Consider the following 13,704-nt stretch of genomic DNA (forward strand, 5'->3'; position numbering starts at 1 on the left):
GCAGCAATCCAGAGATTACCACCTTTGAAGTCTGACTTTTAAATTTAGCCTTTAAATTTTTCACTTAGAAATTGACCTATGATAACGTTAATTTGAATTATTAATATCTGGGAGACATGCTCTGTGAATTAAACAGAAACTATTTAGAACCCAATGCGATCATTACCTTCTGCTTTTCCTTTTCATGGAGTTTTGGAGTATATTTAATTAAAAAGGTGTTACTATATTAAAATAGTTTCTGCACTTGTTTAAGATCAATTACATTTTACTTGTTGCTTTCTTTGTGTAGTTTTAATGTTTTTTTTTGGGGGGGTGATGATGTGTTTGGGTGAGGTTGATGGTTTTAGGTAGGTCTGATCGCATATTTGGATGAATATTGTGACGTGCTTGGGTACATTTAGGTATATTTGTGGTGGATTTGATGGTGGATTTGGTTGGGCTTGACAATAGGTTTAGTTTGGTTTGATGGTTTAATTGGGTGGGTTTGGTTGGATTGGAAGCTGTAATTGCTTAGCTTTGTGGTATATTTGGGGGGGCGGTGGAGGATGTGTTTGGCTGAGTTTGGTGAAATTGGGTAGGTTTGTTTGGTTCCATAAACTTGAGATCACCCAAAATCCTGCTGTCCGTGTCCTAACTCACACCAAGTCTCGTTCGCCCATCACCCCTGTGCTTGCTGACCTACATTGGCTCATAAGAACATAAGAACATAAGAAATAGGAGCAGGAGTAGGCCAATCAGCCCCTCGAGCCTGCTCCGCCATTCAATCATTGGGAACATCCTCACCGCATCCACCCGATCAAGCCCCTTCACAATCTTATATGTTTCAATAAGATCGCCTCTCATTCTTCTGAACTCCAATGAGTAGAGTCCCAATCTACTCAACCTCTCCTCATATGACCACCCCCTCATCCCCGGGATTAACCGAGTGAACCTTCTTTGTACTGACTCGAGAGCAAGTATGTCTTTTCTTAAGTATGGACACCAAAACTGTATACAGTATTCCAGGTGCGGTCTCACCAATACCCTGTACAACTGCAGCAGTACCTCCCTGTTTTTATATTCCATCCCCCTAGCAATAAAAGCCAACATTCCATTGGCCTTCTTGATCACTTGCTGCACCTGCATACTAACTTTTTGAGTTTCGTGCACCAGGACCCCCAGATCCCTTTGTACTACAGTACTTTCCGTTAAGCTCCCGGTTAAGCAACGCCTCGATTTTAAAATTCTCGTCCTTGTTTTCCAATCCCTCCACAGCCTTACCTGTCCCAATCTCTGTAATCTCCTCCAGCCTCCGAGATATCTGCGCTCTTCTAATTCTGCCTTCTTGAGCATCCCCGATTTTAATCGCGCCACCATTGGCGGTCGTGCCTTCAGCTGCCTAGGCCCTAAACTCTGGAATTCCCTCCCTAAACCTCTCCCCCTCTCTACCTCTCTCTCCTCCTTTAAGACGCTCCTTAAAACCTACCTCTTTGACCAAGCTTTTGGTCATCTGCCCTAATATCTCCTTATGTGGCTCGGTGTCAAATTTTGTTTTATAACGCTTCTGTGAAGCACCTTGGGACATTTTACTACGTAGAAAGGTGCTATATAAATGCAAGTTGTTGTTGTTCAATATTGTATTTGGGTTTGGTGTTTCAAGGTAGGTTACGTTTATTTGGTTGGGTTTAATGGTGTTTTTGGTTACATTTTGTATAATTCCATGTATTTGGTATGTTTTGGTGAATTTTTTATGTTTTGGTATGTTTATATTTGGGTGAGTTTTATGATTGGTATATTGGATGAGTTTAGGTGTTTTGTTATGTTAATGTGTTTTATTGGGTTTGTTTTTGTATTTGATTGAGTTTCATGGTGTATTTAGATGGGATTGATGGTGTTTATGCTTGCCGATGTGTTTGGATGGATTTGATGGGATATTTGGTTGTGCTTGATGATATTATTGGGTGGGTGCCTCAACATTGATGCTGTATTTGGTTGAGATTGAAGCATTTTTGGATGTGTTTGTGTATCTGAGTGGGTTAGATGAACTAATTTGAATGGGTAATTGGATAGATTTGATTGGGTAATTGAATGGGTTGATGGTGTATTCTGGTGGTGTGTTGTGGGTGGGTTTGATGGCATATCTGGGTGTATTTGGTGGACTTGATATTGTTTGACCTACTTGAGTGGGTTTCATGGTATATGAGTGGGTTTTGATGGTGCATTGGGTGGTTTTAATGTATTTGGGTGGATGTTTGTTAGGTTTGCTTACATATTTGGGTGTGTTTGGTGTATTTGGGTGATTTTGGGTGGGTTTAGCAGTGTATTTTTGGGCTTAATGGTGTCATTGGGCTAATCTGATTGGATTCAATGCATATTGAAATTGGTTGGATGATTATTTGACAGCGTATTAGGTGGAATTTTATGGTATATTTGGACACATTTGCGCTTTCCGGTCAATTTAGCTGGATCTATAGGGCTATTTTAATGTCTTTCCTTGAGTATTTTGAGTTGGTTTGCTGGTGCGTTTGGTAGGTTTGATGGTGTATATGGATAGGTATGACAGTGGCATTAGGTAGGTTTGGTGTATTCATAGAGTCATAGAATGATGCAGCACAGAAGGAGGCCAATCGGCCCCTTGTGCCTGTGCCAGCTCTTAGAAAAAGCTCTTTCCCCATAGCCCTGCAAATATTTCCCCTTCGAGTATGCATATATTATGGTTGATTTGATGGTGTGTTTGAGGGTACATTGATTGTTTTGTGTATTTGGTGTATGGTCTTCTGGTGCATTTCTTAGTTTACTTGTTCTTTTAGTTGGGTCTGGAGGGCCATTTTGAACGTGCTTCCTGGACTATTTTGAATTGGTTCGCTGGTATGTTTTTGGGTGGGTTTGAGAATGCAATGGGGTAAATTTGCTACGGTCTATGGTTGGAGTTGTGAGAATGTCAGGATAGGTTTGACGGTATATATGGGTAGGGCTGCTGTAACATTTTGGGTAGGTTTAAAGATGTATTTGTACAGATCTAAAGTATTGAATGGGATTGATGAATTTTGTTTGCTTTGATTGGTTTCTGCTGCATTTGCTATTGAGTCAGGTGGGTTTGCAAATGTATTTTGAATGGGCTTGCTTGTATATTTGGGCAGTCTAACTGTGTAATTGGATGTATTTGTGGTTTACCTATTAATATATGCAGGTGCCATTCCTGTCCTTTTTTGGATTATTTTGGAATCGGTCTCTACTACTGTCTTGAGATCAACAAAATGACACCCTCGGATCGCCGACTTTCAAAGGAATCCACCCACCCCCGAAACGAATAAAATTGATAAATATAATGGATAATTGTAAACTGCTTCAAACTTCAAAATCTGTGCTGTGAATGGGTCTGACTGATCCTCACCTAATATCGTCAGCCCTGGAGCTTCAGTCAGCACCAACAATATAAAGGATATGGGATGTCTTGGAACAAGGAACAAGGATGTCTTGCTCCAGTTGTACAGGGCCTTGGTGAGCCCACATCTTGAGTATTGTGTGCAGTTTTGGTCGCCTTATCTGAGGAAGGATGTTCTTGCCATGGAGGGAGTGCAGCGAAGATTCACCAGGCTGATACCTGGGATGGCAGGAATGACGTATGAGGAGAGCTTGGGTCGATTGGGCTTGTACTCGCTGGAGTTTAGAAGAATGAGAGGGGACCTCATCGAAACTTATAAAATTCTGACAGGACTGGACAGACTAGATGCAGGGAGGATGTTCCCGATGGTCGGGGAGTCCAGAACCAGGGGTCACAGTCTAAGGATAAGGGGTAGGCCATTTAGGACAGAAATGAGGAGGAATTTCTTCATCCAGAGAGTGGTGAACCTGTGGAATTCTCTACCACAGAAGGCAGTAGAGGCCAATTCATTAAATATATTCAAGAAGGAGTTGGATATATTTCTTAAGGCTAAAGGGATCAAGGGGTATGGAGAGAAAGCAGGGACCGGGTACTAAATTGGGATGATCAGCCATGATCGCATTGAATGGCGGAGCAGACTCGAGGGGCCGAATGGCCTATTCCTGCTCCTATCTTCTATGTTTCTATGAATATTACACTTTGGAGAGAAGACTGGCAAGAAATGCTACACAGCTCCAGACTTCATTTTCAATTTATAATTAGCATTGCTGTAAACAAAGAGATTATTTTGGAATATATGATAGAACATTAACAATACCTCCAAATCCTGAAAGGATGGCAAACACTCAAAGGGTTTGACACACTCCCTGGGACCCCCCCAGCAAATATTTACACACTCCTAGTGAACCTCTGCGAATACTGACACACACTTTAATTACATTGACACACTCCTGGAGACCCCCAGCAAATATTCACACTCCCAGGGTTTTGCCTGCAAATACTGACGCCCCCGGGACCCAGTGCAAATATTGACACACTCGCTGGGGACTCCTGCAATGTTTACACACTCCCATGGATCCAGTGCAAATGGGTCCTAATTTCAAAAGACAGAGTAAGACATCCAAAGGTAAACCCGTGCTATTGTTGCAGATACCATTTTTCTTGCATAAAACAATAGAAATAACTATGCTACGAACTCAACAAATATAAAATGGCACTAAAATCTGATCTCTGTAATCCTCAGTATCCACTCACAGACTCCAGTCTGAAAACCTGTGCTTGAGCACTTACCGTAATTGACCCATTTTCACCTGTCAATGATTCCACAGTTCATTCAACACCGCGGAATTAAAAAAAGAAATACTACGTTTGTAAAAAAAAACTTCCATTCCACCTTTCCCCATTTTTCTTCTCATTTCTCCAGTTAGCATTTCACAAGTTACAATGACCATTTTAATTGAAGTCACTGGCGAGTACATAAAGGGGAAGAATTGCTCTGGTTATTGTGTGCAGCAAAATCAGAAACATCTCGTGTGTTTTTAAAACCGCATTTATGATATTGCGACACGAAATCCCCAGAGCGATCCCCCCCTCCCCATGAGGTGGGGAGACCCGGGGTGGGCGAGTCGATTCACTCGGAGACCCCACCTGTTGTGCTTCAATTCGATGTTTATTGGGCGGGGGAGAAATTCTGTGGTGTGAACTTGATTTTTTTTTTCAAATTCCGAATGAGAAGCACAAATGTTTTTTTCAATTAATTTATTTTTTGCATATTAATTCATGGGGCGGTCCATGAAATCCAACGGAGGAGGTTCCGTTTTAAAGCCTGTCAGAATCTTTTGATTTCCATTTTAAAATATAAAACAGATGAAAATGTGTTCGTTGAGTGTTAGGAATGGACTGACCACCGCCAATTTTTAAAAAATAAACAGACAGTCAAAGCTTACTTAATTTTAGTTCAAAGCGATTAGAGGAACGAATTTAATAAATAGAAAAAAATAATGGGTAACAAAATCTTGATTTGGGTTCATTTGAGGTACCAGGTCACTGTAATATCCCAGAGTGTTTCATCCAGCTGCAACTGACGATGTACAGCCCCTCGATCCAAACAGGATACTGCTACACTCCGTGGGAATTGATATTTTAAAATATATTTTGTATATTAAATCAGTTTCTGTTTTAATTCAGATTCCGAAGACATTTCATCGATTGACAGAAAACTTTCCAAATCCAATCTGAGCCAAACGAAAAAGAGAAAGAAAAGACGCCACAGGTAAGAATTGGTGTTCCCACCCTGTCTGTAGACAGATGTGTCTGTTTAATGGTACTTGTCGTCATTCTGTCCACAGCATGTGTCTACAGTATGTGACAATTGTATTCATCTAACTGTGCTCTGTTCACCTATCTGCACCACATTCCAGCTGTTCACCTATCCGTGCTGTAATCCAGCTGTTCGCCTACCCGTGCTGTATTCCAGCTGTTCGCCTACCCGTGCTGTATTCCAGCTGTTCGCCTATCCGTGCTGTATTCCAGCTGTTCGCCTATCCGTGCTGTATTCCAGCTGTTCGCCTACCCGTGCTGTATTCCAGCTGTTCGCCTATCCGTGCTGTATTCCAGCTGTTCGCCTATCCGTGCTGTATTCCAGCTGTTCGCCTATCCGTGCTGTATTCCAGCTGTTCGCCTATCCGTGCTGTATTCCAGCTGTTCGCCTATCCGTGCTGTATTCCAGCTGTTCGCCTATCCGTGCTGTATTCCAGCTGTTCGCCTATCCGTGCTGTATTCCAGCTGTTCGACTATCCGTGCTGTATTCCAGCTGTTCACCTATCCGTGCTGTATTCCACCTGTTCGCCTATCCTCCAGCTGTTCGCCTATCCGTGCTGTATTCCAGCTGTTCGCCTATCCGTGCTGTATTCCAGCTGTTCGCCTATCCGTGCTGTATTCCAGCTGTTCGCCTATCCGTGCTGTATTCCAGCTGTTCGCCTATCCGTGCTGTATTCCAGCTGTTCGCCTATCCGTGCTGTATTCCAGCTGTTCGCCTATCCATGCTGTATTCCAGCTGTTCGACTATCCGTGCTGTATTCCAGCTGTTCACCTATCCGTGCTGTATTCCACCTGTTCGCCTATCCTCCAGCTGTTCGCCTATCCGTGCTGTATTCCAGCTGTTCACCTATCCGTGCTGTATTCCAGCTGTTCACCTATCTGTGCTGTATTCCAGCTGTTCGCCTATCCGTGCTGTATTCCAGCTGTTCACCTATCCGTGCTGTATTCCAGCTGTTCGCCTATCCTTCAGCTGTTCGCCTATCTGTGCCTATCCGTGCTGTATTCCAGCTGTTCACCTATCCTCCAGCTGTTCGCCTACCCGTGCTGTATTCCAGCTGTTCGCCTATCCGTGCTGTATTCCAGCTGTTCACCTACCCGTGCTGTATTCCAGCTGTTCATCTATCGTGCTGTAATCCAGCTGTTTGCCTATCCTCCAGCTGTTCGTCTACCCGTGCTGTATTCCAGCTGTTCGCCTATCTGTGCTGTATTCCAGCTGTTCACCTACCCGTGCTGTATTCCAGCTGTTCACCTATCATGCTGTATTCCAGCTGTTTGCCTATCCTCCAGCTGTTCGCCTACCCGTGCTGCATTCCAGCTATTCACCTATCCGTGCTGTATTCCAGCTGTTCACCTACCCGTGCTGTATTCCAGCTGTTCACCTATTGTGCTGTATTCCAGCTGTTCACCTATCCGTGCTGAATTCCAGCTGTTCACCTACACATGCTGTATTCCAGCTGTTCGCCTATCCGTGCTGTAATCCAGCTGTTTGCCTATCCGTGCTGTATTCCAGCTGTTCGCCTATCCGTGCTGTATTCCAGCTGTTCACCTATCCGTGCTGTAATCCAGCTGTTCAACTACCCGTGCTGTAATCCAGCTGTTCGCCTATCCTCCAGCTGTTCACCTATCCGTGCTGTATTCCAGCTGTTCGCCTATCCGTGCTGTATTCCAACTGTTCGCCTAACCGTGCTGCATATATTCCCCTAACTGTGCTGTGTTCGTCTACCTGTGCTGCATTCCAGCTGTTCACCTATAGACATAGAAACATAGAAGATAGGAGCAGGAGTAGGCCATTCGGCCCCTCGAGCCTGCTCCGCCATTCAATGCGATCATGGCTGATCATCCAAATTCAGTACCCGGTCCCTGCTTTCTCCCCATACCCCTTGATCCCTTTAGCCTTAAGAAATATATCCAACTCCTTCTTGAATATATTAAATGAATTGGCCTCTACTGCCTTCTGTGGTAGAGAATTCCACAGGTTCACCACTCTCTGGGTGAAGAAATTCCTCCTCATTTCTGTCCTAAATGGCTTACCCCTTATCTTTAGACTGTGACCCCTGGTTTTGGACTCCCCGATCATCGGGAACATCTTTCCTGCATCTAGTCTGTCCAGTCCTATCAGAATTTTATAAGTTTCGATGAGATCCCCTCTCATTCTTCTAAACTCCAGCAAGTATAAGCCCAATTGACCCAATCTCTCCTCATACATCATTCCTGCCATCCCAGGTATCAGTCTGGTGAATCTTCGCTGCACTCCCTCCATGGCAAGAACATCCTTCCTCAGATAAGGCGACCAAAACTGCACACAATACTCAAGATGTGGTCTCACCAAGGCCCTGTACAACTGCAGCAAGACATCCTTGCTCCTGTACTCGAATCCTCTCGCTACGAAGGCCAACATACCATTTGCCTTCTTAACCGCCTGCTGCACCTGCATGCTTACCTTCAGCGGCTGATGCACAAGGACACCCAGGTCTCGTTGCACTTCCCCTTCTCCCAATCTATTGCCATTCAGATAATAATCTGCCTTCCTGTTTTTGACACCAAAGTGGATAACCTCGCATTTATCCACGTTATATTGCATCTGCTATGCTTCTGCCCAATCACCCAACCTGTTTAAATCATCCTGGAGTTTCTCGGCATCCTCCTCACAGCACACACGCCCACCCAGCTTTGTGTATCCGTGCTGTATTCCAGCTGTTCGCCCATCGGTGCTGTATTCGTCTATCTGTGCTATATTCCAGCTGTTCACCTATCCATGCTGTGTTCACCTATCTGTGCTGTATTCCAGCTGTTCGCCCATCGGTGCTGTATTCCAGCTGTTCGCCCATCGGTGCTATATTCGTCTACCTGTGCTGCATTCCAGTTGTTCACCTATCCGTGCTGTGTTCATCTATCTGTGCTGCATTCCAGTTGTTCACCTATCTGTGCTGTATTCCAGCTGTTCGCCCATCGGTGCTGTATTCCAGCTGTTTGCCTATCCAGCAGGCGACTGCTTTAACACAAGAGGTTTCACAAGAACTGCAGTGATCAGCTTCACTGGGTGACATGGGAGAGCCTGGATGAAAAAGAGAATAAACTGCAGCATCTCCTGAAAAGCTAGGCTATGTGATGTGACATCTGCTTTCAGGCACTAAAGCTGCATATTAAACAAACTGAGTTAATATCTGTATCATAGGAACAACTTCCTCCAAACCAAGTAGCAAGATTCACTCTTCTTAATATCTTGATGGAAGTGCTGAGGGATGCTCAGAATTCAGTGTTGGTTGTGTATCTCTCATTGCCTGCTAATTTTCTTTTCTTTCCAATTTTAAGGACTATTTTCACCTCTTACCAGTTGGAGGAGCTGGAAAAGGCATTTAATGAAGCTCACTATCCAGACGTGTACGCACGGGAAATGCTGGCCATGAAAACAGAGTTACCAGAGGACAGGATTCAGGTAAATCAAGAGAGAGAGAGGGAGAGACAGACACAGAAGGAATGACATAGAGTGAGAGAGACAGATGGAGAGTTACAGCAAGAGAGACAGTCACAGACGGAGAGACAGAGAAAGACTGATACAGATGGAGAAATGAGAGAGGCAGACACTGACAAGAGAGAAGAGCGAGACAGACAGATACAGACGGAGAGACAGAGAAAGACCGATACAGATGGAGAGACACAGAAAGACTGATACAGATGGAGAGACACAGTGAGAGAGGCAGACACTGATGGAGAGAAAAGTGAGACAGACAGATACAGACGGAGAGACAGAGAAAGACCAAAACAGATGGAGAGACACAATGAGAGAGGCAGACACTGACAAGAGAGAAAAGCGAGACAGACAGATACAGACGGAGAGACAGAGAAAGACCGATACAGATGAATAGACACAGTGAGAGAGACAGATACAGACAGAGAGACAGATACAGACAGAGAGACAGATACAGACAGAGAGACACAGCGAGAGAGACAGATACAGACAGAGAGACAGATACAGACAGAGAGACACAGCGAGAGAGACAGATACAGAGAGAGAGACTCAGAGAGACAGACACAGATGGAGAGACACAGCAAGACAGATCCAGACAGAGAGACTCAGAGAGACAGAGACAGACAGAGAGTGAGACAAGCAGAGACAGACAATGACACACATATGGGCGAGTGAATATAAATCACATACATAACAATGTGTAAAAACTAAATAAATAATGATGGGAATTGAATTTCCGAATAAAGTCTCCAGAGGGAAATAACTTGAACTAACACTATTGCCCCAAATTGATTTCTTTAAATGTACTTGTAATTTACACGGTTTCCCCTCAGTAAGTTCATGTGGGAGTAGCACAATTCAGCGTTTGCATTTTTCAACATGTAAGTGGGTTATGAAGTTTAAGTAACCGCCAGAAGACGGGGATCCCTGTGAATTGTACTAGACGGGGCGGGCTGGGCGTTGGGGAGGATGCTGTTCCACGATTAGTGCAGAAAGAGAATCTCACACAATGCATAGAAAGAGAGAAGCTTATAATCAAATGTATCATATAACCATCATCCCCAGTTATCATTACCAGAGAGAACTTCAATATATTGCTGAAATATTTTGTGTAGGAAAACTGAATATTTCAATACAGTAACAAATCTTTACAGTCAAATGCGCAAAAGGTAAGACATTACTCCACTTAATTTAGAAAATGTCTCATTTTTGGCATACATCCCCATCATATATGTATTTTTATGAATGAGGGGGAACTTGCAAAGGGAATCTGGCTACATTACAGTTTAGAGAGATACAGATGGCAGCAGAGCAGGTTGTGACCTGCTGTATACTTCCATATACTTGCTGCAGTAAATAACTAAAGTTATAGGTCGAGATGATGACATATGGGTGGATAGAGTGAAGTACAGCATGAATAGATAAATGGGTAGATTCATGGACATGGATACTTGGACAGATATATATTTATATACACCAGATTGGAGCAGAGGTTCAGGTCAGCAAAGCAGATCGATATGAAAGAAAGAACTTTCATTATATAGCGCCTTTCATGACCGCAGGACGTCACAAAGCGCTTTACAGCCAATGGAGTACTTTTGAAGTGTAGTCACTGCTGTAATGTAGGGAATACACATGTTCTTGAGATAGTGAAGCAGAAGAGAGATCCTGGGGTTTTACTGAACAGGTCACTAAAACCAAGAGCACAATGTTCCCAGGCTGTTAAAAAAGCAAACAGATTGTTGGGATGCGCAGCAAGGGTAAAATATATATTTAAATTTTTTTGTTTGTCACATAACCAAATACAACAAGTGAAATCCAGTCAAGTGAAATGCTTTTTTCTTAACGAGCCGAGCGCACCAAGCAGCAAAGGACACTTAGCTGCCTGGTACGCACGGAGCCCGCAAGGACGGCAGCCATCTTCATCGGCGCCATCACAATAGGGTCCGCTCTCGCCTCGCTCCACCTTTCCCGCACTCCTGCCCGACAATCTTCAGCCGCCGTGGTACCGACGTCCCGGGGCCAGAGATATATCCAGAGAGGTCATTTTAAAACTGTATTTGACCCAGATGAGAGCATTTCTGGAGTACTGTGGGCAGCTTTAGTCTCCCTATCTCAGCTATTGGACGGGATACAGCGAAGGGCCAAACGGTTAATCTCAGAACTTTAGGGAATGACTTACGAGGGAAGATTGACTACTCTGAGTCCCTTCTTTTGAAACTGAGGGGGGGCGGGGTAAGATAGAAGTGTTAAAAATTATGAAAAGTTTGGACAAATTGAATCCGAGTAAGCTTTTCTGTCATATACAAAATTTAGGCACAAGGGGCTAGAAATTCATTATAGCTCAGGAATGGGCGGTATCTTTAGAAAAGTTTGAGAATTAGCGCCAGGCGCTTATGCTTTAGACTGCATGCAAAATTAAGTCAAACTGCACAAAGAAATGATTGGGGTGCTAATTCAAGCCTTAAAGCCCAAGCTCATTGGCGTTACACTCAAAGGGTGGACCAATATCAGGTGCAGTCTAATCGCAAGTCATCATTGCCACAGGCTTTTTCCAGTTCTTATTGATGCTGCAGAACCTCATTCTCAGCATCACTGGCAGGGCAGCTGCCTCAGGAAGCAACAGCAGGTCAAGTGGAAGGAGCCGGACGACTCAAGCAGCTGTACTGATGGCAGATCCACGCCCCAGGGAGAGAGCCCGCAGATTCTGCGATCAAGTTTTGGAGGCGTTGGTGTTCATTGTGGAGAGATGGAGGGCGCTGCTGTATCCAGCAAGTGGCAGGAGACCCTCACCGCAAGTCTTCCACAGCATGTGGAGGGAGGTAGCGCAGCACGTCTCAAGCAGCACTGTGGTCCCAAGACCAACGCACAGTACAGGAAGAAACTTAATGACCTCACTTGGGTGGTCAGGGTGAGTGAATGCTTCAACAAATGCCACATACCACCATCCGAATCACAGTCTTCACACTGCCCAAAGCACCACACCCCCAGCACTCACCCACCAATAATCTCTACCTACCAAAACTCACACCCACATCTCACACCTTGCACACAATGAGAGCTATTCAACTATGGCAGGCACATCACCCAAACACATTGCTCCAAATTCACTCACACATTTCCTTTCTCTTGCAGGCCAATGTGGCGCAGAACAGGAGGGAGCAGGAGCACACAGGCGGGGGACAACCTGACATCCAACCACTTTCTGAGCTGGAGGAAAGAGTGCTGCAAATCATTGGGTGCCAGGTGGTGAGCGCCATGACCACCGGTGACGTTGATCCCCTTGGAGACAACAACAGTATGTTCATCCCTACTCCTTCTTCTCACATCCCACTTCCCTCTCACCCCACAAGCCTTTCACAGCTAATCATGTTGTATGCATGCATTTCTCCCTTCCTGCCCCCCTCCCCTCACCTTAACCCGACTCTTGTGCCTTTATGCTTTCAGATAATGAGCAAGCACCTGAGCAGCCTGTCCCTGAGGGCACCATTGAGAGCGAGGCGGGAGAAGAGGAGGAGGAAGAACACTCCGCGTCACTGCATGTCTCACCCGCAGGCACCAGCTCAGATACTGGCACTACACATTCTTTAGAGGCGAGTATAGTAGCGGGATCTGCACAGGGTGATGCACCGGGGTCTAGCGGGCTGCAGCAAGGCCAAGGGGAAAGGGTTGCTCGAGGGCCAGCTCCCCGGAGGGTGAGTTCACACACGAGTTCTACTGCACAGGACTCAGATGAGGACCTCGATGGGGAGGCGTTTAGAAGAAGGGTGATGGGCATGCACACGAAGATGATAGGTGTAATGGCAAGGGTGCCCAAGAGCCTCTCGGCAATGATAAGGAGCATGGTGGAGTCCACCTCCAACATTGCACAAGGCTCTGCACACACCATGAAGCCCATCATTTCCAGTTGCAAAGGATGGTAGACTCCCAGAGAGACCGTGGCAACCCAGACCTAATGCCGTGTGTGATGGGCGATCTGGCAGCTTCCATTGTAGCACAGGCGGAAGCGATGCAACATCTTAGTGCTGTAATGCAGTCTATGCTTGGTGGCATCCAATCTCAGACTGCTCTCATGCAGTCTCAACTTGATGCCACACAAGCTCTGACTGCTGCCATTGTGGCTGGGTCTACCACAGTCGACTGGGGCTTTCACTGTGTCGCAGTAGGCCAGCAATCTGTGCTCCAACAGATTGCTAGGGATGCTGAGGTGCTGCCCCGGGGGAGTGGCAGTGGAACAAGAACCTGCTGTCCTCTCTTAGAAGGACAGCATTCCTGCACCCACCACTGCCACTCTGCCAATGCCCTTGTCGCTGCCTGTCATCCAGCCAGCTCAGACTGCTGCCGCCTATGCTGAGGTGGTGCAGTCTACAGCTGGGCCTTCCAGGCCCAGAGCTGATCGAGGGCGTCCTGCAAAGCCATCTGAAGTCTCCCGCATGGAGCCTCAGCAGTCTTCCACCAGCCTTGCTGCAGCCTCTGGGCCAACAGTTCGCAGGAGCACTAGAGTAGGCAAAGGCACAGTAACGAGAGGCACTAAGGGATTGCACAAGGGTAA

At 45.5% G+C, this 13,704-nt stretch overlaps 1 protein-coding gene across 2 annotated transcripts in view; it reads left to right on the plus strand.

Moving 5' to 3' along the window:
- Positions 1-13,704, plus strand: part of vsx2 (visual system homeobox 2) — a 68,843-nt gene that overhangs the window by 20,539 nt on the left and 34,600 nt on the right. For both annotated transcript variants that reach the window (XM_086002698.1, XM_086002697.1), the window contains exons 2-3: positions 5,552-5,636; positions 8,996-9,119. In XM_086002698.1, coding sequence (XP_085858824.1) covers positions 5,552-5,636; positions 8,996-9,119 — 209 coding nt within the window. The remainder of the gene's footprint in view (positions 1-5,551; positions 5,637-8,995; positions 9,120-13,704) is intronic.

This window comes from Somniosus microcephalus, chromosome 12 (assembly GCF_052327205.1).
Source record: "Somniosus microcephalus isolate GS21.2 chromosome 12, FLI_Smic_1.0, whole genome shotgun sequence".
Lineage (NCBI taxonomy): Eukaryota > Metazoa > Chordata > Chondrichthyes > Squaliformes > Somniosidae > Somniosus > Somniosus microcephalus.